The following is a 25,524-nucleotide window of genomic DNA, read 5'->3' on the forward strand; positions in this document are numbered from 1 at the left end:
CCCAAAGCAGCAAGTGTGCCCTCAGGGGAGCTTGTGCAATAGCCCCAGTCACAGAGGCAAAGCTCAGAAACAACCCCCCTCTGGTGTTCTGGCCAGCAACTGCCGCAAGCAGCCTCCTGAGTAAGCCCAAAACCACTGATTTCCAGTCACTATGGATTTGGGGCTCAGGTGGGGAAACGGAGGAAATCCAAAGATTAATAAACTAGTTCATAGTCTCCATTTTCCTCTCAGAGTGCAACATGGTAAAGTATTTTACTCCCCCACGCTCATGTATACACACAGCTGCACAACCGAATGCTGGAATTATGATGTGCCATTAACCTTTAATTACATAAGCTGTTTTCAAAAATCACATTCAGCGTGGAGATTTTCCAGAGATGCTGGAGTTGGCAGATGGCCACCACGAAGCTCTCCACTTTCCACAAATGGCCTCTGCCAGCTTGGGAAGAACCTCCATGACCTGTGTCCTGAGAAGTCAGACAGCAAGGGCCCCAAGGCCATGGCAGGGTGGAGCTGTGTAGAGGGTGGCGAGGTGGCCAGCTGCAGATTCCATCCAGAGAGGAGACTCAAGGATCATGCTAAGTAGGGAATGGGGTTCCCACATGTCCTCAGGCATTCAACTCCTGGACCAGGGTCCCTAACGAAGGGAGACTTCAGCCCTCAAAGCCTCTTACTCCTACTCAGGTCTGGGCAGGAGGTCCTTCTGCCAAGCAGCTCCTCCTGCCCCTCGCCTGCTTTCTGCCAGGAGAGACCTCTGTGTAGAGCTGGCTATGAGGTACCTGCACCATTTAACCTATTCTTATTTCCATGTCCCCATCCATGAATCATCTGTGTATGCCCCTATTTCCACACCATCTCCAGGGCTTCAGGTGGGCAAGGGGCTCAGAGTTTACAGGTAGCCTGAGCCACTTTGGAGCTAGTTTTTCTGTTCAGGGCTTGACAGATAAAGTTTCCAGCTTCCAGAAGCTTCTGGAGATTCACACCCTTTGAGAAACAAGTTACAGGACGCGGTAAGTCATGGTATGCCCTCAACACCAGGGAAAACATCAGCATGGACAGACAACTGATACTGAAAAGGTGAAGATAAACAGGCTTTTTCCTTGACAGTGGGGCACCAGCTGCCTGTGAGCTCCTGTCTGACACCTGGGTTATTCCTCTGACTCCCCCTCATGTAAGATGCCCAATTTCTATCATGGTTTTTAGTGCCACTACCAGGGCACAGATCTTATCAGATCTTACCAGTCTTGTTCAGTACTCCCTCTTCAGGGCCCAGCACAGGGCCTGGCCCACAGAGGTAAAAAACTGATATTCAAGTGAGGATTGTGAGGCAGAGAGGGAGGGATAAAAACACCAAATGAAAGGGCCAGGCAGAAACCCTCTGTTCATACAGTAGCTCATATTTGCTGAAGTGCACTCTGTGCTCAGCTCTGTGATAAGCGTTCTACATAAGTTTTCTTTCTTTTTTTTTTTGGAGACAGAGTTTGCTCTTGTCGCCCAGGCTGGAGTGCAATGGCACGCTCTCAGCTCACTGCAACCTCTGCCTCCCGGGTTCAAGTGATTCTCCTGCCTCAGCCTCCCGAGTAACTGGGGTACAGGTGTGTGCCACCACACCCGGCTAATTTTTCTTTTCTTTTTTTTTTTTTGAGAGGAAGTCTCACTCTGTCACCAGGCTGGAGTGCAGTGGCATGATCTCGGCTCACTGCAACCTCCGACTCCTGGGTTCAAGCGATTCTTCTGCCTCAGCCTCCCGAGTAGCTGGGATTACAGGTGTGTGCCACCACACCCAGCTAATTTTTGTATTTTTAGTAGAGACGGGGTTTCACCATGTCAGCCAAGCTGGTCTCGAACTCCTGACCTCAGGTGATCTGCCCACCCTGGCCTCTCAAAGTGCTGGGATTACAGGCATGAGCGACCGTGCCCAGCAATTTTTCTATTATTAGTGGAGACAGGGTTTCACCATATTGGCCAGGCTGGTCTCGAACTCTTGACCTCAGGTGATCCACCCGCCTTGGCTTCCCGAAGTGCTGGGATTACAGGTGTGCGCCTGGCCCTCTACATACGTTTTCTTACTTAATCCTCACAATGGCTCCATGAGATATATGGCATTATTATTCCCATTTCTTAGGTTGAGAGAGATGAAATAATTTGTCTGAGGTCTCATAGCCTGTGAGTGGCAGGAGTAGGCTTTAAACCCAGTTCCATCTGATCTTTAAGCACAGATGCTATTCTGCTTCCGTCCCGCCACTGAGGGCCCTGGTGGACCCTGGCGGATCCCTGGTGAGCTGTCTAACGCTACTCTCCTCATTTTACAGAGAACCAAACAAAGCCAAGACAGAACTGACTCATTTCAGGTCATGAACCTGACCCTTCCCAGGGCCCCTTCCATGTTCCTGGTGTCTCCTAGGACTGAACTGTCAAAGTCACCCTGACACTCCAGCCTTCTTGTGCCCATGCATGTGGCCTCACTCAACCCTACTCTCACAAACATTAAAATATTAGATCAAATATCCATAAACCCCGGCACCCTTCCCCTCTTTTGTTTTGAAGAGACAGGGTCTTGCTGTTTCACCCAGGCTGGAGTACACTGGCAGGATCATAGCTCACTGCAGCCTCAAACTCCTGGGCTCAAGTGACCCTCCTGCCTCAGCCTCCCAAAGTGCTGAGATTATAGGCATGAGCCACTGCGCCTGGCTAACCCTTTCCCTCTTTACTCCTCAGCACCTTAACAACCCCAAATACCCCCATCCGCTTTTGTTCTCAGCTTCAGGCCCCCTGGTCAGTTCAGGGCTGTCGCCACCAGGGGGTGGGTGGGCTTACCGTGTGAATGCCCAAGCCCTCTAGCATGTAGACCAGGTCTTCCGTGGCCAAGTTTCCTGATGCCCCCTGTGCGTAGGGACAGCCTCCAAGTCCTGCCACAGAAGAATCCACGACGCTCACTCCCATCTGGAAACATAAGGATGGTGAAACACAGCTGTTGCTCGGGACAAGAGCCCACAGAGCTGAGCCTTGCAAACCTCCCAATGGTCTGTTGCCTGAAATTCTAGAGTCATTCTTTGCTTTGGCTTATGATTCTGTTGACACGAAAATCCCACAGAAAGAGACAGTGCTTCTCCTTTTAGTTTCTGTTACACTGTTTCCTGTGCCAGCAGTATCCTTCCTTTCAGGGTGGACTCTCACCCTTTAGGTTCCAGTCTGAAAGCCACCTGCTCAGGGAGACCTTTTCTGATCACCAGCCTAACCCCCTCCCAATGTTGAGATTTCAGACCCCTGTTGTTTACTGTGATTCATTTATCACCCCCCCCCCCACTTACCCCCCACCACCTCCAGGCTACCGTCACTCAGTCAGGGCCTTGCCACACGAGGGCCACATCCCGTCTTCCCAGGTCAGTCACCTCCCACTCTCCCAAATGGCTATTTCACTTTCTCCTCTCTTCTTAAACCGCTGTCACCCCCTTCCCCATCCTCATTCTCATCTGCTGCTTTATGGAAACAGATACAATCAAAAGAGATGTCTCCATTGACTCCCACCGTCACAACTACCCACCTGCCTACATCTGGGCCTACAGACCCGCCGTCCCTCATGCTGCCTGAGATGGACCCTGAGCTCCTAGCCATGGCCAACCCTTCCACCTTGGCGTGAGGCCCATTCCCACCTGCTTCAGGATGTGCTCCAGTAAGTCTCTCCCTCTCTCCTGCAACCTGTTACTCCCCTCCACTGGGTCATCCTCACGCAGCCTGCGATCTCTCCCATCTTTTATAAACCTTTTTGGAACCCTCTAACCTCCCATTTCTTTCCCCTGATTCAAAGCAAAGTCCCTCAAAAGAGCTGTTCTCATTTAACAGCTACCATTCTTCCTTGAACCCATTCGAAACAGGTTTGCGTCCCCACAGCTCCTCCACTCAAACAGCTCTAGTCAAGGCCACTGTTGGCCTCCATGTAGCTAAGTACAAAGGTCAAGTCTCTTTCTTCATCTTTGCACTTGACTAGCCGCATCATCTTGGACACCTTCTCCACGTGGCTTCCAGGGCTCTGCATCCCTTGGTTTTCCTCCTAGTGCTCTGGCCTCTCCCGAGGCCTCAATCCAGTCTTGGCTGGCTCTTCCTCACCTCCCTGATCTCGGCTGGAGCCCTTACTGCTCACTCCTCAGACAGCTTCTCTATCTCCACTCACTCCCAGTTAACTGCACCCAGGTTAACACACCTGCCTATAGAGGTCTCGAGCTTCACAGATCAGAACACGAACTGCTGAGATGCGGTCACGCACCTCTGCCTCCAGGCCTCCTTGCCATGTCTCTCACCTGGATTGCTGTAGGCTCCAAATGGGTTCTTCTGTCTCTCTACAGTGTACTCTCTACACAGCAGCCAGAGGAGCCTCTTTTTTTTTTTTTTTTTTTTTTTTTTTTTTATAAGAAGTCTCACTCTGTTGCCCAGGCTAGAGTGCACTGGCACCATCTCAGCTCACTGCAAATCACTGCAACCTCCACCTCCCGGGCTCAAGTGATTCTCATGCCTCAGCCTCGCAAATAGCTGGGATAACAGGCTCATGCCACCACGCCCAGCTAATTTTTATATTTTTAGTTGAGAAAGGGTTTCACCATGTTGGCCAGGCTGGTCTCAAACTCCTGACCTCAAGTGATCCACCTGCCTCAGCCTCCCAAAGTGCTGGGATTACGGGTGTGAGCCACCATGCCTGGCCGAGGAGCCTCTCAAAGGGAACATTTCAGATCATCTCCCTCCCCGCCCCTGCTCAAGACACTCTGTTAGCTTCCCAGCTCAGTCTGAAAGAGTCAAAGTCCTACAAGGCCCCCGATCTGGCCTTCCTCTAACCCTGACATCTCTGCCCCCCTCTCCTCAGTCACACTGCTCCCGCCACATGCCTCCTCATGATCCCTGAACACAGCAAGCACACTCCTCCCTCAGGGGCTTTGCGCCTGCTTTTCTGGGTGGGGCTCCCTTCCCTCCCCCTCCCTGCTAGGGGTCCGCAGGGCTCACTCCCTCGCTTCCCTCAGGTCTCTCTCAAATGCTACCTTCTGAGTGAGGCCACTTTACAGAAAGGCCTGGCACTGCCTTAAGCTGCTTCATTTTTCTCCACAGTGTTTATGAACACCTGGCCTGCTGTATGTTTGTTTATTTATTATCTGTCTCATCGTACTAGAGTGTCAGCCTCGTGAGGTCAGAGACTCTGTTTTGGTCACAGCTGAATCCTTAATGCTGAGAACAGTGCCTAGCACACTAACACTGTTAGGTTAGGTTTTAATAGTGAATAAATGGTCATACAATGTGTTATTTACACACCTATAATCTTCCATCCGTCTTCCCCACCCAGTATGACATGAGCGCCCAGAGGGCAGGGATTGGGTCCTGTTACTATTATCTAAGTCAGCACTTAACCTGGCACATCAATCCATATTTCCCAAATAACTGATGGAAGAGGGAGGTCAGAGGAAGCTACTGCCAGACAGCACACAGCTCAACCTGTTCCCTGATAAATTTTCAAAAAGGGGATTCTGAGATATCACCGCCATGAAACAGAGAAGCACGGAGAAGCAGGAGTGTCCTCAGCCTGATCAGGATGAAGTTTTGCCTCAGACTCGCCTCAGCTGTGCAGAATTCCCCTTCACCTGCCTGGCAAGGCATAGGAGAGGAAGTCACTCTCCCTGCCTGCCTGGCTGGGAAACGCATGAGCTGAAGGAAAGCCCAGGAGCCAGGGCAGGGTGTCACAGTAAGCTGAGAAATGAGACCACAGAGCTACGAACCTTAACCTTGACAGCCACAACTCTGAGGAAACCGGCCCAGAATGTAACAGACTCACCTGGCTTAGACAAGAACCTCTAGGGGATAATTGAGAGGGAAAAAAAGTGGCTGGGACTGCCATCACTATCCTAAAGACGGAAGGTTAGGCCAATGCTACAGCAAGGTAGCTGTGGTCAGACACTAAGAATGCTCCTTCTATCTGGCTGCCAGCCAATGGATCTCCATTCTGGACCAGCCTACAAGAAGCAAACCTCAAGGGAAACTAAATCTGAGGTCTTAGCTCAATCTGTGGGGAACGGCATTAAAGCCTTTCCCTCTGAGTGACCTCTGCTGGCTTCTCTACCTCCTGTCTCTTCACCTGCTTCTGCTACACACCCGCACACTGAAAACCCTGTATATTGTATGAGTCCTCCCTGAACCCCACATCAGTCCTGAGGTGCAATTCTGCCCAGTCACCTTTCCTCTTCCCTCAACAGCAGCTTACTTTATGTCCTTCAAGCTTCACTGAGGCCTCTTTTGCAAATGCTCCTAGATCTCCTCAGCTGGGGCCCCTCTAGGCTTCCTGAGCCCTGTGCTTCCTCCCTTCACGGCATCTGTCAGAATGCAGTAGGATTGCCACGTAACTCCCTTGACTGTCTCCCCAACACAGACGTGTACACTTCACATCTGGGCAGGGTCACCATGACGGTGTCCACTATTGCCAGCTCAGAACCTGGCATACTGGCATCAGTAAATGTTTGCTGAAAGAATAAATGATAACAAGCTGTCCTGCCCACCGTGACCTGTGAGAGAATGGGCATATGCTTTCGATTACCTGCAGGGCCATCAAGGTGTTGGCCAGGGCTTGGCCATAGGTGTCATGGCAGTGGACAGCCAGGGCAGCCAGAGGCACTTCCTGCATGACAGCAGACAGCATGTCTTTCATGATCCCTGGGGTGCCCACACCAATGGTGTCCCCCAGGGAGATCTCGTAGCAGCCCATTGAGTACAACTTCTTGGTGACCTAAGGAAGCAAGCAGGCACTTGGAGGATACGGAATCCACCAGCCAGGGGATCCATGCACTCAGAAGCACGGGGCCTTTGCCTGGGCAGAACACTTCTGTGTATGAAGCACTCAATTCTTACTGGCTTACATGCTCCTCACCACTCCAACGGGGAATGATGATCCTCAATCTATGATCAGGAGGCTGAGGCTTAAGGGGCAGCGCCAGCCGCTGGAGCCAGCCCACAATCCTGAGGCTCCACCTCCCGTGCTTTCCTCCCTACCGGTGCCCCTCAGACTTCAGTCTTTCACTTACCACCGTCACATCATACTGTCAGACCCAGGTGCTGGAATCAGTGAAGTCGACTCCTTCCATGTTGTTTTATCCTCAGCAATAAAATCCATGAAATCATGGGTCTGAGATGCTAGTTATATTTTTTTTTTTTTTTTTTTTTTTGAGACAAGGTCTCACTCTGTCATTCAGGCTGGAGTGCAGTGGTGTGATCTCGGCTCACTGCAACCTTGGTCTCTCAGACTCAAGCAATCCTCCCACCTCAGCCTCCCAAGTAGCTTGGACCACAGGTGTGCACCACCATGCCCAGCTAATAGTATATATATATATATATATAAAGTATGTAATATATAATATATATTATGTATATAATATCATTTTATATAATGGAGTCTCCCTCTGTTGCCCAGGCTGGAGTGCGGTGGCGCAATCTCGGCTCACTGCAAGCTCCGCCTCCCGGGTTCACGCCATTCTCCTGCCTCAGCCTCCCTAGTAGCTGAGACTACAGGGGCCCACGACCATGCCCGGCTAATTTTTTGTATTTTTAGTAGAGACGGGGTTTCACCATGTTAGCCAGGAAGGTCTCGATCTCCTGACCTCGTGATCCGCCCATCTCAGCCTCCCAAAGTGCTGGGATTACAGGTGTGAGCCACCACGCCTGGCCAATAGTTATATTTTTTAATAGAGGTACATCACTATTTAAATTTTTAGAAGCCCATTTGCACATCACTAAAACCACTGCAAAATGGGTCCATATTGGAATAGGTCCAATATGGGTCCAATTAGAATAAGCCATACTGGAATAGGGTGGGCTGCTAATCCCATACGACTGGTGAACTTAAAAAAAGATGGCCTCACCCAAAGAGCACACACGGGGCTGCTGGACAAGGTGCAGAGGGATGTGGCAGGGAAAGGGGACCAGAAGACACCAATGATCTGCTAAATAAATGAAATGGTGACGTCACTTCCCCAGTGGCCCTGCACAGAGTGTGAGGCAGCAGTGGCTGGCCTTTAGGGGGCAGCAGGGTGCAGGGGAAGGAGCAGGCCTTTGAAGTCATGAGATGCTGGGTTAAAGTCCTAGTTTTGCTGCTCACTAGCTGTGGGCCTTGGCAAGGAACTTAACTTTTCTGAGCTTCAATTTCTGCTTCTGAAAAATGGTGATGACCCTTTGGTCACATGGCAAGGATTGTGGCGACTGAGGCTAAGACCTGGAGCAGGGCAGCTGCTCTCAAGAAACAGTTGCTGGCCGGGCGCGGTGGCTCACGCTTGTAATCCCAGCACTTTGGGAGGCCGAGGCGGGCGGATCACGAGGTCAGGAGATCGAGACCACGGTGAAACCCCGTCTCTACTAAAAATACAAAAAAAAAATAGCCGGGCGTGGTGGCGGGCGCCTGTAGTCCCAGCTACTTGGAGGCTGAGGCAGGAGAATGGCGTGAACCCGGGAGGCGGAGCTTGCAGTGAGCCGAGATTGCGCCACTGCACTCCAGCCTGGGCGACAGAGGGAGACTCCATCTCAAAAAAAAAAAAAAAAAAAAAAAAAAGAAACAGTTGCTACTGTTACCATTCCACCTATCTGGATGCCACAAAGTATCCTGGGAAGAAGTGGGCTTTGGAGAGAGAAAAAATGGGGTTTGATACCTGATTTCACCATTCGTAACCTGTGTGGCAAGTTATTTAGTGTCAGTTTCCTCAACTGTAAAATGGAATAATAATACCAAATTTGCACAGTGGTTTTGAGGACTAAATGACATAAGTTATTGGGCTGGTCAAACTCAATTCCCGTGCTGTGTTCTTCTCAGTGTTGACCTGGTGACTGTTCAGAGGACATCAGGGTTGTGGCCTTTCAATCACTACAAGGAACTGTGGGAACTCCTGGGTAAGCAGCCCCTCCTCAGAGAATCACCTCAATGACCAGACTGGAAACTGAATCGGAGGTTTTCAGGCTGGGTAGAGGCCAGGGGATTCAAGGACTACATGTTCGGCTAGGAGGGGGGCCTCTAAGGAGCAAGTGCAGGGCTGTGCTCACAGCAGGGAGCTTAATGAAGGAGCTGGGTGAATGAATGAAGTCAGGAACCTGCAGGAAAGGGTGGGGAGAGGAACCTATGTGCTCAGGGGCAGACAAGGTGGCCAACCCTCACCAAACCCCCCACCTTGACACATGCACACACCTCAGCTACTTTAGCTGGGGAGATCTTCCCTTCATAGGGGCAGCCAAGAGCACAGGAGACGTACCTGTGGGAAGACAGGGGAGGAATGAGGTCAGTGTCCTGAGCTTTTTGGCTAGCAGAACTAAGGCAGGGCTGTTTAACACACATTTCTGATCAGTGTGCAATCAACACCTGCAGCTGGGCAGAGTAAGGGCAGGGATGGTACAACTCAGTGCCAGGAGGAGGCAGTAGAGAGCAATGGCAGGGAACTGGGGGACAATGGACCTACAATTGAGGAAGCAGAAGTTGCACAGGCCTCAGGAGAGGCAGCCAAGGATTTACAATAAGTGGAGGAGGAGCCAGAGAGGGCAAGGAGAGTAAGCAGCTGGGTTGTACGGTGGGGAGACGGAGCAAAACTACGTGCCAGGGGAGCTGGGGCCAGTACTCCAGAAGGAGACCAAAGACTGGGTAAAACCAAATTCAGAACAAGAGCTGAGTTGGATAAGAGTCAGTAACAGGCTGGGCTGGCCTGAGGACCAAGGGATGAGCTGCCCCAGTGAGTTGCTAGAGGATTCATTCATTCATTTATTTGCCTGATGTTTACTGAATTGCCTGCTATGTGCCAGGCACTGGCACAGAGCAGTGGGCAAGACTGATAAGGTTCCTGCCCTCTCAGAGCTTATCTCAAGTTAGGGAGATGACCAATAAAAAAGCAACCAAGTAAGTAATGGAGAAAATCTCAGAAGTGATGTGCTACAGAGGAAAGATGGGAAATGACAGGAACAAGTGGAGGAGGCCAACTGTACTGAAGGTCCAGGAAAGACTCCTCTGAGGACAGGATGTTGGAGCCGAGAGAAGCCGGGGGGGTCTGTGAGAAGAGCATTCCTGGCAGAGAGAAGACCTGGGGAAAGCCCTGAGACAGAAGAGCCAGACAGAACAAAGGATAGCTGAGGCAGAGAGAGCAAGGGGAAAGGAAGTATGAGATGAGGACGTCAGCGAGGTGGGCACAGGTCTGATCATGGGTCTTAGGGCTATGGTAAGGAGGGTGGATTTGGGATGTAGGTGACTTCTATTCCCACCCGCCCTGTTGGAGCTGTCTTTAAAACCCTTTAGAGTCAAGCAAATTCTGCATATTAAGAGGCATAATAAATGTTCAACAGATAAATAATTTCAGACTCAAAGATCTCGGTGTACTTTTCCATTTCGATGCTCCCACTTACTCTCCAACCACCGCTGAGCAAGAAAAAGGTAAGAATGCTTAAAAAGACACAGATCTGGGAGTCAGGCCGATGTTACTGGAGCACCTGCTTCCCCATTCGTCCGCCTGCCCGTCAGTGACTGAGTGCCCACTGTGTGCTAGGCCCCAAGCTGGGAGAGTGGAGCACCCCAAGGACTGGGAGAGATGTGGGCTTTGCCCTCATGGAGTGCACGGTCTAGTGGGGTAGAGCAGGGAGGGAATTTAACAAGCCACTAACTGCTACATTTAGAGGATGTCCCGACACTACGGGGTCCCAGAGAAGGGCGCTAACTCCACCTGAAGGACTGCAGCAGCTTCTCAGAGGAACTGACTCCCGCAAGAGCCAGGATGAGCAGGAGTTATCCCCAAGAAGCATGATGTGGAGGAAGTGTTCTTTTTTATTTTTTGGAGACAGAGTCTTACTCTTTCACTCATGCTAGTGTGCAGTGGCATGATTTTGGCTCACTTCAGCTTGGACCTCCCAGGCTCAGGTGATCTTCCCACCTTAGCCTCCTGAGTAGCTGGGACTACAGGCACATGCAACCACACCTGGCCTTTTTTTTTTTGTAGAGCTGGGGTTTCACCATGTTGCCCAGGCCCAAGCTGGTCACAAACTCCCGGGCTGAGGCAACCCGCCCACCTTGGCCTCCCAAGGAAGGTTGTTCTGAGTCTACATAAAGCATGTGCAAAGACCCAGAGGCAAGAGTGGAGGCATGTGACAAACAGAAAGAAGTTCCAGTTGGGCTGGAGTGTACCATGAAGAGGCAACAGAGGCCAGAAGGGAACTTGAACAGTAGGGCTACAGAAAAGAGCCAGGACCAAATCATGCAGGGTTTGTAAACCTCATTAAAAAGTCTGCACTTGATTAGTCACTGAAAGCTTTTTAACCAGGAGGGATGTGATCAGATGTGCACTTTTGTGGGGTTTTTTTGGTTTTTGTTTTTGAGACAGTCTTGCTCTGTCACATAGGCTGGAGTGCAGTGGCGTGATCTTGGCTCACTGCAACCTTTGCCTCCTGGGTTCAAGTGATTCTCCTGCCTCAGCCTCCTGAGTAACTGGGATTACAGATGCATGCCACCATGCCCAGCTAATTTTTGTATTTTTAGTAGAGATGGGGTTTCCCCATGTTGGCCAGGCCGGTCTCGAACTCCTTACCTCAGGTGGTCTGCCTGCCTTGGCCTCCCAAAGTGCTGGGATTACAGGCATGAGCCACCATGTTCAGCCCAGATGTGCACTTTTAAACGATCATTCTGGCTGCAATTTTTTTTTTTTTTTTGAGACGGAGTTTTGCTCTGTCACCCAGGCTGGAAGTACAGTGGTGTGATCTCGGCTCACAACAACCTCCGCCTCCCAGGTTCAAGTGATTCTCCTGCCTCAGCCTCCCAAGTAGCTAGAATTACAGCTAATTTTTGTATTCTTAGTAAAGACAGGGTTTCTATCCGCTACCACGCCCAGCTAATTTTTGTATTTTTAGTAGAGACAGGGTTTCACCATGTTGGCCAGGCTGGTCTTGAACTCTTGACCTCAGGTGATCCACCTGCCTTGTCCTCCCAAAGTGCTGAGATTACAGGTGTGAGCCACCATGCCCGGCCTCTGGCTGCAATTTGCACAGCAGTGTGACCTTACAGTAGACTATTTGCCCTTCCTGGGCCTTGGTTTTGTAATTTATAAAGTGGGGATAACCTACTTCCTGCTGGGCTTATTACAGATAATACACACACAATGCCTGGAACCACTGATATTAGAGACGTGATGTTGGAAACATAGAAACCTAGGTAATTCTCCAGGGATGTGTGAAGAGATAGTGATAAAGCCAGGACTCAACTGACCTCCAGAAACCCATTAGTGTCCTGTTCTGCTAGATTCCTTTAGCATGATAGCAGTGGTGCTATCGTGGCTCACTGCAGCCTCGAACTCCCGGTCTCAAGCCATCCTCTGCCTCAGTCTCCCAAGTTGCTAGGACTACAGGCGCATGCTATCATGGCTAGCTGGTAAACTGACCCAAAATTCAGGTTTGAGAGAAGGTACTTGCTAGGATTTCTTCTGACCACACTTATTTGGGAAAAGATGTCTAGGTGTGGAGCTCGAGCTGCCCCCACCCAGGGTAAGAAGTTTGTGGCAGGAGGACCACTTGAGTCAGAGTCTAGCCCCATTCCAGAACGGTACAGAGGAAAGGATACCAATGTGCTCTGACTCACCCCCGCACAGAAATATTGGCTGACCGCGCTGCCTTCAGGATTGCGTCAAACCTCTGAAAACTCTCCTCTATGGAACAATTGATGTTCTTCTTGGTGAAGAGCTCTGAGGCAGCTCCAAAGATGGCTACTTCCTTGGCTCCAGCAGCAACCTGCCAACATCCAGGTGAATTCCTTTCAGCACTTTTCTCTTTTTTTGTTTGAGATGGTGTCTTGCTTTGTCACCCAGGCTGGAGTGCAGTGGCCCGATCTCGGCTCACTGCAACCTCCACCTCCTGGGTTCAAGCGATTCTCCTGCCTCAGCCTCCTGAGTAGCTGGGATTATATGAGCCCACCACCACGTCCGGCTAATTTTTGTATTTTTAGTAGAGACAGCGTTTCACCATGTTGGTCAGGCTGGTTTCAAACTCCTGACCTTGTGATCCACCCGCCTCAGCCTCCCAAAGTGCTGAGATTACAGGTGTCAGCCATCACGCCTGGACAGCACTTTTCTCTTTAAAGAATACTGACAGAGAATGGCAAAAAATTTATCTTAAGGTAAATTTTATGTTACGTGAATGTTATGGGTTGAATTGTGTCCTCCTAAAAAGATATGTTGAAGGATTAAAACCCAGCACCTCAGAATGTGACCTTATTTGGAAACAGCGTCATTGCAGATATGATTAGTTAAGATGAAGCCATACTGGAATAGGGTAGGCCCCTAATCCCATACGACTGGTGACCTTAAAAAAATATGGCCAGCCGGGCGCGGTGGCTCACGCCTGTAATCTCAGCACTTTGGGAGGCCGAGGCAGGCAGATCATGAGGTCAGGAGATCGAGACCATCCTGGCTAACACAGTGAAACCCCATCTCTACTAAAAATACAAAAAATTAGCTGGGTGTGGTGGCACACGCCTGTAGTCCCAGCTACTCGGGAGGCTGAGGTGGGAGAATCACTTGAACCTGGGAGGCGGAGCTTGCAGTGAGCCGAGATCATGCCACTGTACTCCAGCCTGGGCGACAGAGCAAGACTCTGTCTAAAAAAAACAAAAACAAAAGATGGCCATGTGAAGACACAGAGACACAGAAAACGTGGCCCTGGGAAAAGGGAGGCAGAGACTGGAGAGATGCATCTACAAGCCAGGCAATGCCAAGGACTGCTGGCCACCACCAGACCCCAGCAGAGAGGCATGGGACAGATTCTCCCAGAGGCCTCAGAAGGAACCAATCCTGCTGACACCTTGATTTGGGACTTCTGGCCTCCAGAACTGTGAGAGAATAAATTTCCGTTGTTTTTAAGCCACCCAATTTGTAGTGCTTTCTTTTTTTCTTTTCTTTTCTTTTTTTTGAGACAGAGTCTCACTCTGTCGCCCAGGCTGGAATGCAGTGGCATGATCTTGGCTCACTGCAACCTCTGCCTTCCAGGATCAAGTGATTCTCCTGCCTCAGGCTCCCAAGTAGCTAGGATTACAGGCGCCTGCCACCATGCCCAGCTAATTTTTTGTATTTTTAGTAGAGATGGGGTTTCACCGTGTTAGCCAGGATGGTCTCGATCTCCTGACCTCATGATCCACCCACCTTGGTCTCCCAAAGTGCTGGGATTACAGGCGTGAGCCACCGTGCCCGGCTTGTAGTACTTTCTTACAGTAGCACTAGGAAACAAACACAGTAGTTTCTCTTAAAAAAAAAAAAAAAAAAAAAAAAAAAAAAAAACTTTGACTTTCCCCAAGGAAACCACCACCACCGCCATGACCACCCTGGAAGTCACTCTTGAGAAAAAGCTTTTTTCTTTTCTTGCCCTGTCACCCAGGCTGGATGAGTGCAGCAGTATTTTTTTTTGTTTTTGTTTTTTCTTTTTGAGACGGAGTCTCGCTCTGTTGCCCAGGCTGGAGTGCAGTGGCCTGATCTCTGCTCACTGCAAGCTCCACCTCCCGGGTTCATGCCATTCTCCTGCCTCAGCCCCCCGAGTAGCTGGGACTACAGGCGCCTGCCACCACGCCCGGCTAATTTTCTGTATTTTTAATAGAGACGGGGTTTCACCGTGTTAGCAAGGATGGTCTCGATCTCCTGACCTTGTGATCCGCCCACCTCAGCCTCCCAAAATGCTGGGATTATGGGCGTGAGCCACCGCGCCCGGCGAGTGCAGCAGTATTATCATGGCTTACTGCAGCCTCGAACTCCTAGTCTCAAGCCATCCTGTGCCTCAGTCTTCCGAGCAGCTAGGACTACAGGTGTATGCCATCATAGCCAGCTAATTGATTTTTTTTTTTTTTTTTGTAGAGACAAGGTCTCCTTATGTTGTTCAGGCTATCTCAAGCTTCTGGCCTCAAGCTGTTCTCCTGCCTCAACCTCCCAAAGTGCTGGGATTATAGGTGTTAGCCACTGTGCCCAGCCAAAAAAAGGTTTTTGCCTAAATACAGAACCAACATCTCCAAAGATGTTCTTGTCTAAAATTGTAAGAAAGTTGGCAGATGCCAGCAACTACTGTTGAAACTCTTGTGGAGAGTTTGGTTACCTTTCTCTAAAGAAGTGGATAATCAAAAGAGCTGACATTTATTAAGCAGTTACCTTTTATCTGGCTCTTGCTAAGCAATGTACATGCATCCTATCTTCTGAAATGCTCACAACTTCAGGTACTGTCATTTAGCCCTATTTTATAGGCTTGTCAACTTGTCAGGATCACAGAGCAGTGATTGGCAGGGCCAGGTTTGCCCCAGGGTCTGGCTGACAGACAAGCTGTTCAGATGGACATCCCAGGACAGGGGACTGAGGCCCCAAGACAAGGCAGGGACCAGTGCCATCAATCTCATTTCAGAAGCCCCCACCAACTAGCTATCCTCTTACCGCTGCCTCGAAGCCTTTCAAATTTGGGGTCAGGACTGGGTAGTTGATGCCAGGAAACTTCTGAATGCCCTTCAAGACTTCAGTGTGGTCACCCATCTAGGAACCAAGGGAGACATTGCCAAGTCATCACCAAGAGCGGGCAGAGAGTTCAGTTAGAGAAAACCTTTTCATCACAAAACCTCTGTTCTCCAGAACTCTTAGCGAGTAATTCCTTCTGCAGAGCTGAGTCTCTCCAATACTTTTACTGTTTGTTTGACTGCTGATGGCTCAGAAGGGCCCTTGGTCTGGGTGAGATCCCAATTTCTCCATATGGCCCATACTGCCAGCTTTACATATGCAGAAACAGCAGGAATACTACTACCAGCCATTTATTGAGAATGTACTCTGGGCCAGGCACTGAGCTCAGCTCTGTGTTAAACACTCCTCTGTAACAGGATGTTTCTTCTCCACTTAACTATCTTTGTGAAGCAGGAGTTGTCAGTCTTCCTCTTTTACAAACAAAGAAACCACAGACAGGCATACAGGGTTTTAGACTTTAGGGCTAGAAGAGGTCATCTCTAACATCGAGGAGGGGAAAGGCCTTAGCAATGTCACTGAGCAAGTCAGAGCACAGCCAAGACTGAACTCAAGGCCCTGAATCCTGGGTCAGGTTCTTTTGCTGCAACACAGTGCTATGAATCACCTGAGACCTCTCAAAGCCAGGGGCTTGGAAACCTATGTTCTGTACTTGCTTCAAAGGCAAATGCAAAACTTTTCATCCCTGGAGAAAGGCCTCTCACTGAGGGCTAGGGCTCACCTGGGGAACCCACTTAGGAGACACAAAGCTGGTGGCTTCTATAACAGAGAGTCCTGCTTCAGAAAGCATGTCTATCAGCCTGATTTTCACTGGAGTAGATACGATATTCTATAGTGGAGAGAGAAACACCAAGGCAGCAAAGTTAGTAATAAAACAGCCTCAGAATGCAGTACCTGTTAGTTCAAGTACTATAGATAATTTTTTGCAGTGGATGCAGCTTCTCACCTGAAAAGGAGTTATTTACATGGAAACATTATTCTGCCATGCAGGCTTTCCCGTAAGTAAATGTGTGTTAATTTATAATCCCATCATAAACAAACTGAGAGCAGTGTGTGATGGCCTGAAAGGGCAGAGATGACTAACCCTCTGGGGAGTATGGGATAGGGCCCCCAAAGTATCACACACTCCTCGCTTCTGTCTCCCAACTGGCATAGGACTTCAGCCTCATGTGTTCAGCGTATAGCTTCTTTATCTTCCTCCCCACCATGTCCAGTAGCTCAACAGATTCTACGGATTCCTCTTTCCAAATCTACCATCATTATCCTGTATACAACATGGCGCAGTCTCAAGCCACTAATTCATCCTACACAGGAATCCTAAAATGCAGCTTCCAATCTTCCATTCTCTTGCATCAAAAGCTTTCTATGGCTCCCTAATATTTACAGGATTAGGCAAAAAATTCTAAGAACTCCCGGTCCAGGCAGACACATTGGCTCACGCCTGTAATCCCAGCACTTTGGGAGGCTGAGGCAGGCAGATCGTTTAAACTTAGGAGTTTGAGACCAGCCTGGGCAACATGGCGAAAACCCCTCTCTACAAAAAAATACAAAAATTAGCCAGGCGTGGTGGCACATGTCTGTGATCCAGCTACTCAGGAGGCTGAGGTGGATCACTGGAGCCTGGGAAGTCGAGGCTGCAGTGAGCAATGATTGTGCCACTGCACTAAGTGACACAGAGCAAGACCCTGTCTCAAACAAAAAGAACACACAAAAAAACTCCAGGTCCTTCTCACTAGGTCCTCCCCTCGCCTGCCTTCCCCAGTTTCTCTCCCACTGCTCTAACTTACTCTATTCCACAAATTTTTTTTTTTTGAGATGGAGTCTCACTCTGTTGCCCAGTCTGGAGTGCAGTGGCACAATCTCGGCTCACTGCAACCTCTGCCTCCTGGGTTCAAGCGATTCTCCTGCCTCAGCCTCCAGAGTAGATGGGATTACATGAGCATGCCACCATCCCGGCTCATTTATTTTAGTAGAGATGGGGTTTCACCATGCTGGCCAGGCTGGTCTCAAACTCCTGACCTCAGGTGATCTGCCTGCCTCAGCCTCCCAAAGTGCCAGTATTACAGGCATGAGCCACCATGCCCGGCCTGTCAAATAATTTTTGAAAGCTCTCCATGTTGCAGGCATTGTGCTAGGTGCCGGGGATATAGCAATAAGCAGAAGCAGAACAGACAGGATTCTGCCCTTCGGGAACTTACACACTATTGTTTCCAACAAGCACTCACTATTAAAGCTAAGATGGATGTGCTAAAAAAAAAAAAAGAAAAAGAAAAAAGCTGGCCGGGCGCGGTGGCTCACGCTTGTAATCCCAGCACTTTGGGAGGCCGAGGCGGGCGGATCACGAGGTCAGGAGATCGAGACCACGGTGAAACCCCGTCTCTATTAAAAATACAAAAAAATTAGCCGGGCGTGGTGGTGGGCGCCTGTAGTCCCAGCTACTCGGAGAGGCTGAGGCAGGAGAATGGCGTGAACCCGGGAGGCGGAGCTTGCAGTGAGCCAAGATTGCACCACTGCACTCCAGCCTGGGTGACAGAGCAAGACTCCGTCTCAAAAAAAAAAAAAAAAAAAAAAAAAAAAAAAAAAAAAAAAAAAAAAAAGAAAAAAGCTTTTCTTATTGAAAAAATAATCAATATATGATTCTTTCAGAAAAACATGCCAAAAACAAAAGAAAACTACCCTTAACCTCCCATTGATAACACTATTAACATCCTGGTGTGTAACTTTCTAGATCTGTGCAGCCCAATATGTCACTAGTCACATGTGGTTATTTACATTTAATAAAAATTGTATAAAAATAAAAATACAATTCCTTGGCCACACTAGTCACATCTCAAATTCTCAAGGGCCACATGGGTGTAGTGGCCACATGGAAAAGCTCAGGTCCAGAATATTTCCGTCTTCACAGAAAGTGCTGGCCTAGGTCCTAGTCTAGATAAATGCTCCCATACGTATATAAACTTTTTTCTTACATAAAAGTTTAAGATTAAAAAATACATGGCTGGGCGCAGTGGCTCATGCCTGTAATCCCAGCACTTTGGGAGGCTGAGGCAGGTGGATCACCTGAGGTCAGGAGTTCAAGACCAGCCTGGCCAAGCTGGTGAAGCCCCATCTCTACTAAAAATGCAAAAATTAGCTGGGCATATTGGCGGGGGCCTGTAATCCTAGCTAGTCAGGAGGCTGAGGCAGGAGAATCACTTGAACTGGGGAGGTGGAGGTTGAGGTGACCCGAGATTGCGCTATTGCACTCCAGCCTGGGTGACAGAGTGAGATGCCATCTCCCAAAACACACACATACACACACACACACACACACACACACGCACACGCACATGCACTATTTGTTTTTGTTTGGAGATAGAATTGTGCTCTATCACCCAGGCTGGAGTACAATGCCACGATCTCAACTCACTACAACCTCTGCCTCCCAGGTTCAAGAAATTATCATGCCTGAGCCTTAGGATTACAGATGTGTGCCACCACACCCAGCTATTTTTTTTTTTTTTTTTTTCAGTAGAGACAGGGTTTCACTATATTGGTCAGCCTGGTCTCACACTCCCAGCTTCAAGTGATCTACCTGCCTCAGCCTCCTGAAGTGCTGGGATTACAGGCATGAGCCACCACCATGCCCAGCCACATGCACTATTTTATAACCTGCTTGAGTCACTTTATATACACCTATGTTATTAATGGCTTCATAATATTTCATTTTATAAAAAGTCCATAATGATTGGCCGGGCGCGGTGGCTCACGCTTGTAATCCCAGCACTTTGGGAGGCCGAGGCGGGCGGATCACAAGGTCAGGAGATCGAGACCATGGTGAAACCCCGTCTCTATTAAAAATACAAAAAATTAGCCGGGCGTGGTGGCGGGCGCCTGTAGTCCCAGCTACTCGGAGAGGCTGAGGCAGGAGAATGGCGTGAACCCGGGAGGCGGAGCTTGCAGTGAGCCGAGATCGCGCCACTGCACTCCAGCCTGGGCAACAGAGCAAGACTCCGTCTCTCAAAAAAAAAAAAAAAAAAAAAAAAAAGTCCATAATGTATCTGACCCAACTTTCCTCATACTAAATATTTAAGTTGTTTCCAACTGTTCTGCACTTACCAACAGGTTTGTAAGGAACACCCCCAAGGCTAAATCTCTACATTTGGCCTTCATGACTTGCTGTAAGATAAATCTTACAGTAAGTATTTATTTATTTAAATTTAAATTAAAATTTAATTTTAATAATAATTTATTTTATTTTTAAATAAATTTATAAATTAAATTTATTTTTAAATTAAAATTTATTTAAATTTAAATAATAAATTTATTATAAATTGATCCTGTAAGATAAATCTCCTTACATGGAATTGCTGGGTCTACCCCACCCCACTGGGCTGTGGACCTGGGGACACCAAACCTGTTGTACCACCATTCAATTTATGCATATACATATATTTTTTAATAAGACGGAGTCTTGCTATATTGCCCAGACTGGTCTCAAACTCCTGGGCTCAAGCCATCCTCCCACCTCAGCCCCCCAAGTAATTAGAGGTGATAGGCATGAGCCACCCACCCAGCTTGCCCCACCATTTTAGACCATTTAACTGTCACAGGTACCTGTCCCTGTTTGGCCTCCTCTACTCTCCCCTAACTTGTGCAAAGGAATCACATCTTGCATAGTTCTGTCCACTGCCATTGCACCTATCACACATAGTACTCAAAGCAGATGCTTGAAAAACTTTTTTGGGCTCATTTCCAACTTTACCTTTTCATTTTGTAGTCCATCTCGGGGACCAACTTCCACAATTTTCACCCGCTTTGGTAAAGTGCCCATAGATGAGGTGCTGACCTTTGGTTTAAAAGAGGAAACAAAAAGTATGAGGAAGAGATTGCCACAATTCCCAGGGAGACCAATATGAAAGAATGGAACTATCTTCACTAATAATGAGACAAGAAGAAATATTTCTCACCATTTAATTCACATTTGGTCTATTTTAGAATTAAGAACAAAAAGAAAATTTCACTGAGTAACAGGAACAAGCAAGAGATTTATCCTTCCAGTAGAGGTTCTCCCCTGAAGTCCAGACTGCTTTTCCACTGCCTACCTGACAGCTCTATTTGCATCTCTTCAATTTAGCAGTCCTGAAACAGAACTCTAATTTCTCCTAAAGCCCGTCTGACTCCATCCTTTCCATCTCTCTAAAAGGCATCGCATGTACCCTACTGCATAAGCCAGAACTTCATTGATCCCTTTCACCTATTCACCATGGCCTATAGGACTCCGTATGCTGCTGTATGTATGTAAGTAGTTTAAAAAGGCCGGGTATTGCTGGGGACAGTGGCTCATGCCTGTAATCCCAGTACTTTGGGAGGCCGAGGTGGGCGATTGCTTGAGGTCAGGAGTTTGAGACCAGCCTGACCAACATGGTGAAACCCTGTTTCTACTAAAAATACACAAAAAATAGCCAGGTGTGGTGGTGCACGCCCGTAATTCCAGCTACTCAAGAGGCTGAGGCAGGAGAATTGCTTGAACCAGGGAGGTGGAAGTTGCAATGAGCCAAGATCGTGCCACTGTACTCCATCTTGGGTGACAGAGGAAGACTCCATTTCAAAAAAAAAAAAAAAAAAACAAAAGGCCAGGCACGGTGGCTCATGCCTGTAATCCCAGCACTTTGGGAGGCCAAGGCAGGGAGATCACTTGAGGTCAGAGGTTCAAGACCAGCCTGGCCAACATGATGAAGAAACCCCGTCTCTACTAAAAATAGAAAAATTAGCCAGGCGTGGTGGAATGGACCTGTAGTCCCAGCTACTCAAGAGGCTGAGGTGGGAGAATCGCTTGAGCCCAGAAGGTTGAGGCTGCAGTGAGCTATGACTGTGCTACTACACTCCAGCCTGGGCAACAGAGCGAGACCCCGTAACAAAAAAAAAAATTAAATGACTCTATATGTCACTTGATGCTTTCCAATTAAGAAAAGGAGAAGGCTGTATGAGTTGGCTCCTCTGACCTCCTGGAATCATTACTTGCCCCTACTGTCCACTCCCAACCTCCACCCAACAGGTTGCTAAGCTCCCTGCCTTCTCTTCCCTCTGCCCCAGGGTTCCTCATCTGGCTTTTTTTTAAAAAAAAAACTGGCTCTCTCACATCTCTCTCTCATCTTTCAGTTGCAGAGAGGCTTCCTCTGACCACCCTTTGCAAAGCTGCCATTCCTCCCACCCCCATTATTTTCTATTGCAGAGCTATAATTATTTCCTTCAAAGCACGATAAAGAGTGCCTACTCAATGTCTCTTCCAGTAGAACATAAGCTCTTTGAGGGACCTTGTCTGTCTCAACTCCACTTCATCCCTAGTGTTTGGCACTGTGTTTGATACAAAGTAGCCACTCTTTAATGTTATTAAAATAACACATAAACCATGAAGGACATAGCTGTCCCAGAAGAGTGCAATTACTGAGTATGGGGAGAAGTAGTCAGTCCTGGACTTTTCGGGGTATGGACAAGATGCAGGAGGGCTCTATTCTGTTACAGTCATAGGCTGGGTAATGACAAGCATGGGAATAAGGGGAGGTGACACCCCCAGTAGCTGAAGACATTTTTTTACAAAATGCCCTGAGTCTCCTCTATATAAAGTCAGCTCAAAATCTTAGTCTTCCCTCTCAAGTAACACAATACTTTTCTTTTCCTCTTTCCTCTACCTGTCTTGATACTGTAACTTTTCAAATCAACTTTGTTTTACAGATTTAATCTGGATAAATATACTACAACAGGGCAAAGCGGGAGGCACACTGTGTGATCTGCTAAGGATCTCAACCCCCTGAAGCCCCCCAGGAATTCCCTGCTAGGAAGCAGCTGGAACATGTACAACTCACCTGACTGGCCTCGTTTTAGCCAACAAGGCTTCTTAGAGACTAAGGCAATGAGCCATTGGATTTCATGAAGTCAACAGGCTAAGTTGGAAGGTCCCTGCAACTTGAATCTCCCTCCAACAAGGATGTTCAGCCTCTGCTAGTATATCACCCTAAAACTATCTCACTGGAACATAAGTTTCATGAGACAGGGACTTTGTTTTATTCAATGCTGTATTTCTAAGGCCCTGGGACATAATAGGGGCTTGATAAATAACAGTTGAGTGTTGCTGAAATAATCTAAAACCTGCTTCAGGCCGAGCGTGGTGGCTCACACCTGTAATCCCAGCACTTTGGGAGGCCGAGGTGGGCGGATCACCTGAGGAGGTCAGGAGTTCAAGACCAGCCTAGCCAACATGGTGAAGCCCTGTCTCCACTAAAAATACATAAATTAGGGCTGGGCGCGGTGGCTCACGCCTGTAATCCCAGCACTTTGGGAGGCCGAGGTGGGCGGATCACGAGGTCAGGAGATCGAGACCATCCTGGCTAACACAGTGAAACCCCATCTCTACTAAAAATACAAAAAATCAGCCGGGCGAGGTGGCGGACGCCTGTAGTCCCAGCTACGCAGGAGGCTGAGGCAGGAGAATGGCGTGAACCCCGGGGGGCGGAGCCTGCAGTGAGCCGAGATTGCGCCACTGCACTCCAGCCTGGGTGAAAGAGCGAGACTCCGTCTCAAAAAAAAAAAAAAAAAAAAAAAAAAAAAAAAATTAGCTGGGCGTGGCGGCAGGCGCCTGTAATCCCAGCTACTCGGGAGGCTGAGGCAGGAGAATTGCTTGAACCCAGGAGGAGGAGGTTGCAGTGAGCTGAGATCGTGCCATTGTACTCCAGCCTGGGGGACAAGAGCAAGACTTCATCTCAAAAAAAAAAAAAAAAAAAAAAAAAAAAGATTCTGAAACCTGCTTCCAAGTTGCTTTTATTAGAACATTATAAACTCAATTCCACTTCCTTCCTTCCCCGTAACAGCTCTTCACATAATTCACAGTTTTTAACACTTAATATTTGCCAGGCACATACAAGAGCCATTTACATATTTATTTGTTTATTTGAGATAGAGTCTCATTCTGTCTCCAGGCTGGAGAGCAGTGGCGCGATATTGGCTCACTGCAACCTCCACCTCCCAGGTTCAAGTGATTCCCCTGCCTCAGCCTCCCGAGTAGCTAGGACTACAGGTGCGCACCACCACGCCTGGCTAATTTTTTGTATTTTAGTAGAGACAGGGTTTCACCAGGTTGGCCAGGCTGGTCTCCAACTTCCGACTTCAAGTGATCCACCCACCTCAGCCTCCCAAAGTGCTAGGATTACAGGCATGAGCCACCACGCCTGGTGAGCCATTTATATATTAACCCATACTGTCCCCTCAACAATCTTATCAGGTAGGAACTATCATCATCCCCATTTTACTGTAAGAAATCTAAGGCCCCACTTGGGAGGCTGAGGCAGAAGAATCGCTTGAACCTGGGAGGCAGAGGTTGTAGTGAGCTGAGACTGCGCCACTGCACTCCTGTCTGGGTGACAGATGACAGAGCAAGACACCGTCTCAGGAAAAAAAAAAAGAAAAGAAATCTGAGGCCCAAAGAGATTAAGTAACCTTCCCGAGATGACATGGGGAGCTAGTCACTGAGGCAGTATCTAAACCTGGCAGTGTGGCTCTAGAGCGCAAGCTCCTAACCTCTGGGCCACTGTTGCCTCTTTACCACTGTTCGGTCCACAGTCTTCTCTTCTCCTGGTTTAACATCCCGTTCCTCCTCTGTAAAGCTCCGCTCAGAGAGGGTCACCCTAACCACACAAGTACTGTGCCACAGTGTCCTGAGGTATGGTGTACCTACATCAACACCAACAGCGAATACTGACTAAACCCAGTGTTAAACTACAGGCCAGGGACTATTATTATCCCAACTCTGTAGGTGAAGAAATTAAGCCTCAGAAAGGTTACCCAAAATTCACAGTTAGAAAGTGACAGAGCTTGGACTTGAACCCATATCTGGTTCTAATACTAATACTGGTTCCTATGCTTGGAACCCCATAGAGGGCCATCTCATTACACCAAATATCTCTTAAAAGCTTATTAATATCTACTATTTCGTTTAATTTTCTGAACTTTCCAAGTTGGAATTGCCATCTTCATTTTACACATGAGCAGGGGGTGCAGGTGAATGGCCAAGTAAGGATATTAACGTGGCTTTCTGAGAGGGACCCAGTACCAGGAGTGTATTTTTCCCTCTATACAGCTATAACTCCTTCTCAACTTTCTAAGGTAAAAATACCACCCCGACTCATCACTTATTAGGAGCCAGAACACTGCCAAATGTATTACTTACATTTTCTCTAATTTCCAAAACAACCCCAAGGGAATGTTGTCCGTTTTACAGATGAAAGAGCTGAGGTTTAGAGAAAGTAAATAACTATGTCATTAAGTCTAGAAAGTGGCAAAACTATTGGGACACCCTAGCTTCAGCTTTTATTTTTTCTGCTCCATACAGCTACGTCTCCCACACTTTTTCTGCGCTAAGAATGGGAGAGGGGAAAACATCAGGATCGAACAGGATCAAAGTGCAATTCTAAGGGAATCACAGCTTGGCTCCAATCAACGCAAGTCCCGCTCGGCAGGGTGGGATAGTTCCCCAAGCATCTCTAAAAGCAACAAGAGTTGGAAATGGAGACGAAGGAAATGGAAGGGTGTTCGTGATTTTCACTAATGAAGAGTTGGAGAGGTCTGAAGTTCAATTAGAGGGAGAAAGAGGCCAGGGTCATCGGAAAGGGCCCTGGGCGGGGAATCAGGACGCCTAGGATGGCGTCCCAGGTCTCCACGACCCAGACAAGTCACTCCACCCCTCCGGACCTCAGTTTTCCCAACCCCTTCAAAGGATTTGAGGGGATAAGGGAGGGTCCAGGACTCCAACGCCCTCCCTACTCTGGCCTGAGAGCTGTCCGGCCTCGCCTCTAAGAGAGCAGCCACCACGGGCCAAACCCCCGACCGTGACAGTCAGAGTGCCTGCAGGGCCGCCGCCTCGGCGGCTCGGGGCACTTACAGCCCGGAGGGACGCCAAGCCCACCAGTCGCCGCAGAAGCGCCTTCCTCATTGCTGCCATCTTGGCCCAGAATCCCCCGCGGCAGTCCAGCTGGGCCCCGCGTGA

General features: G+C 48.6%; 1 protein-coding gene across 4 annotated transcripts; it reads right to left on the minus strand.

Annotated features, from left to right (window-relative positions):
• Positions 1–303: 303 nt before the first annotated feature.
• Positions 304–25,524, minus strand: HMGCL (3-hydroxy-3-methylglutaryl-CoA lyase). 4 transcript variants are annotated; one of them, XM_032759284.2, is made up of 10 exons: positions 25,420–25,491; positions 24,709–24,768; positions 20,251–20,334; positions 16,228–16,335; positions 15,432–15,527; positions 12,611–12,759; positions 9,197–9,260; positions 6,569–6,757; positions 2,818–2,943; positions 304–984 (listed from the first exon to the last, which is right to left on the minus strand). In XM_032759284.2, the coding sequence occupies exons 3-10, from the start codon at positions 20,317–20,319 to the stop codon at positions 883–885; spliced, it is 903 nt and encodes a 300-aa protein (XP_032615175.1). In that variant the 5' UTR covers positions 20,320–20,334; positions 24,709–24,768; positions 25,420–25,491; the 3' UTR covers positions 304–882. The 4 variants fall into 4 exon arrangements, with proteins under 4 accessions (XP_032615175.1, XP_032615176.1, XP_032615173.1 ...); XM_032759285.2 differs by lacking the exon at positions 24,709–24,768 and having other exon boundaries at positions 6,569–6,649; positions 25,420–25,524; XM_032759282.2 differs by lacking the exon at positions 24,709–24,768 and having other exon boundaries at positions 25,420–25,524.

This window comes from Hylobates moloch, unplaced genomic scaffold, assembly GCF_009828535.3.
Source record: "Hylobates moloch isolate HMO894 unplaced genomic scaffold, HMol_V3 SCAFFOLD_9, whole genome shotgun sequence".
Taxonomy (NCBI): Eukaryota; Metazoa; Chordata; class Mammalia; order Primates; family Hylobatidae; genus Hylobates; species Hylobates moloch.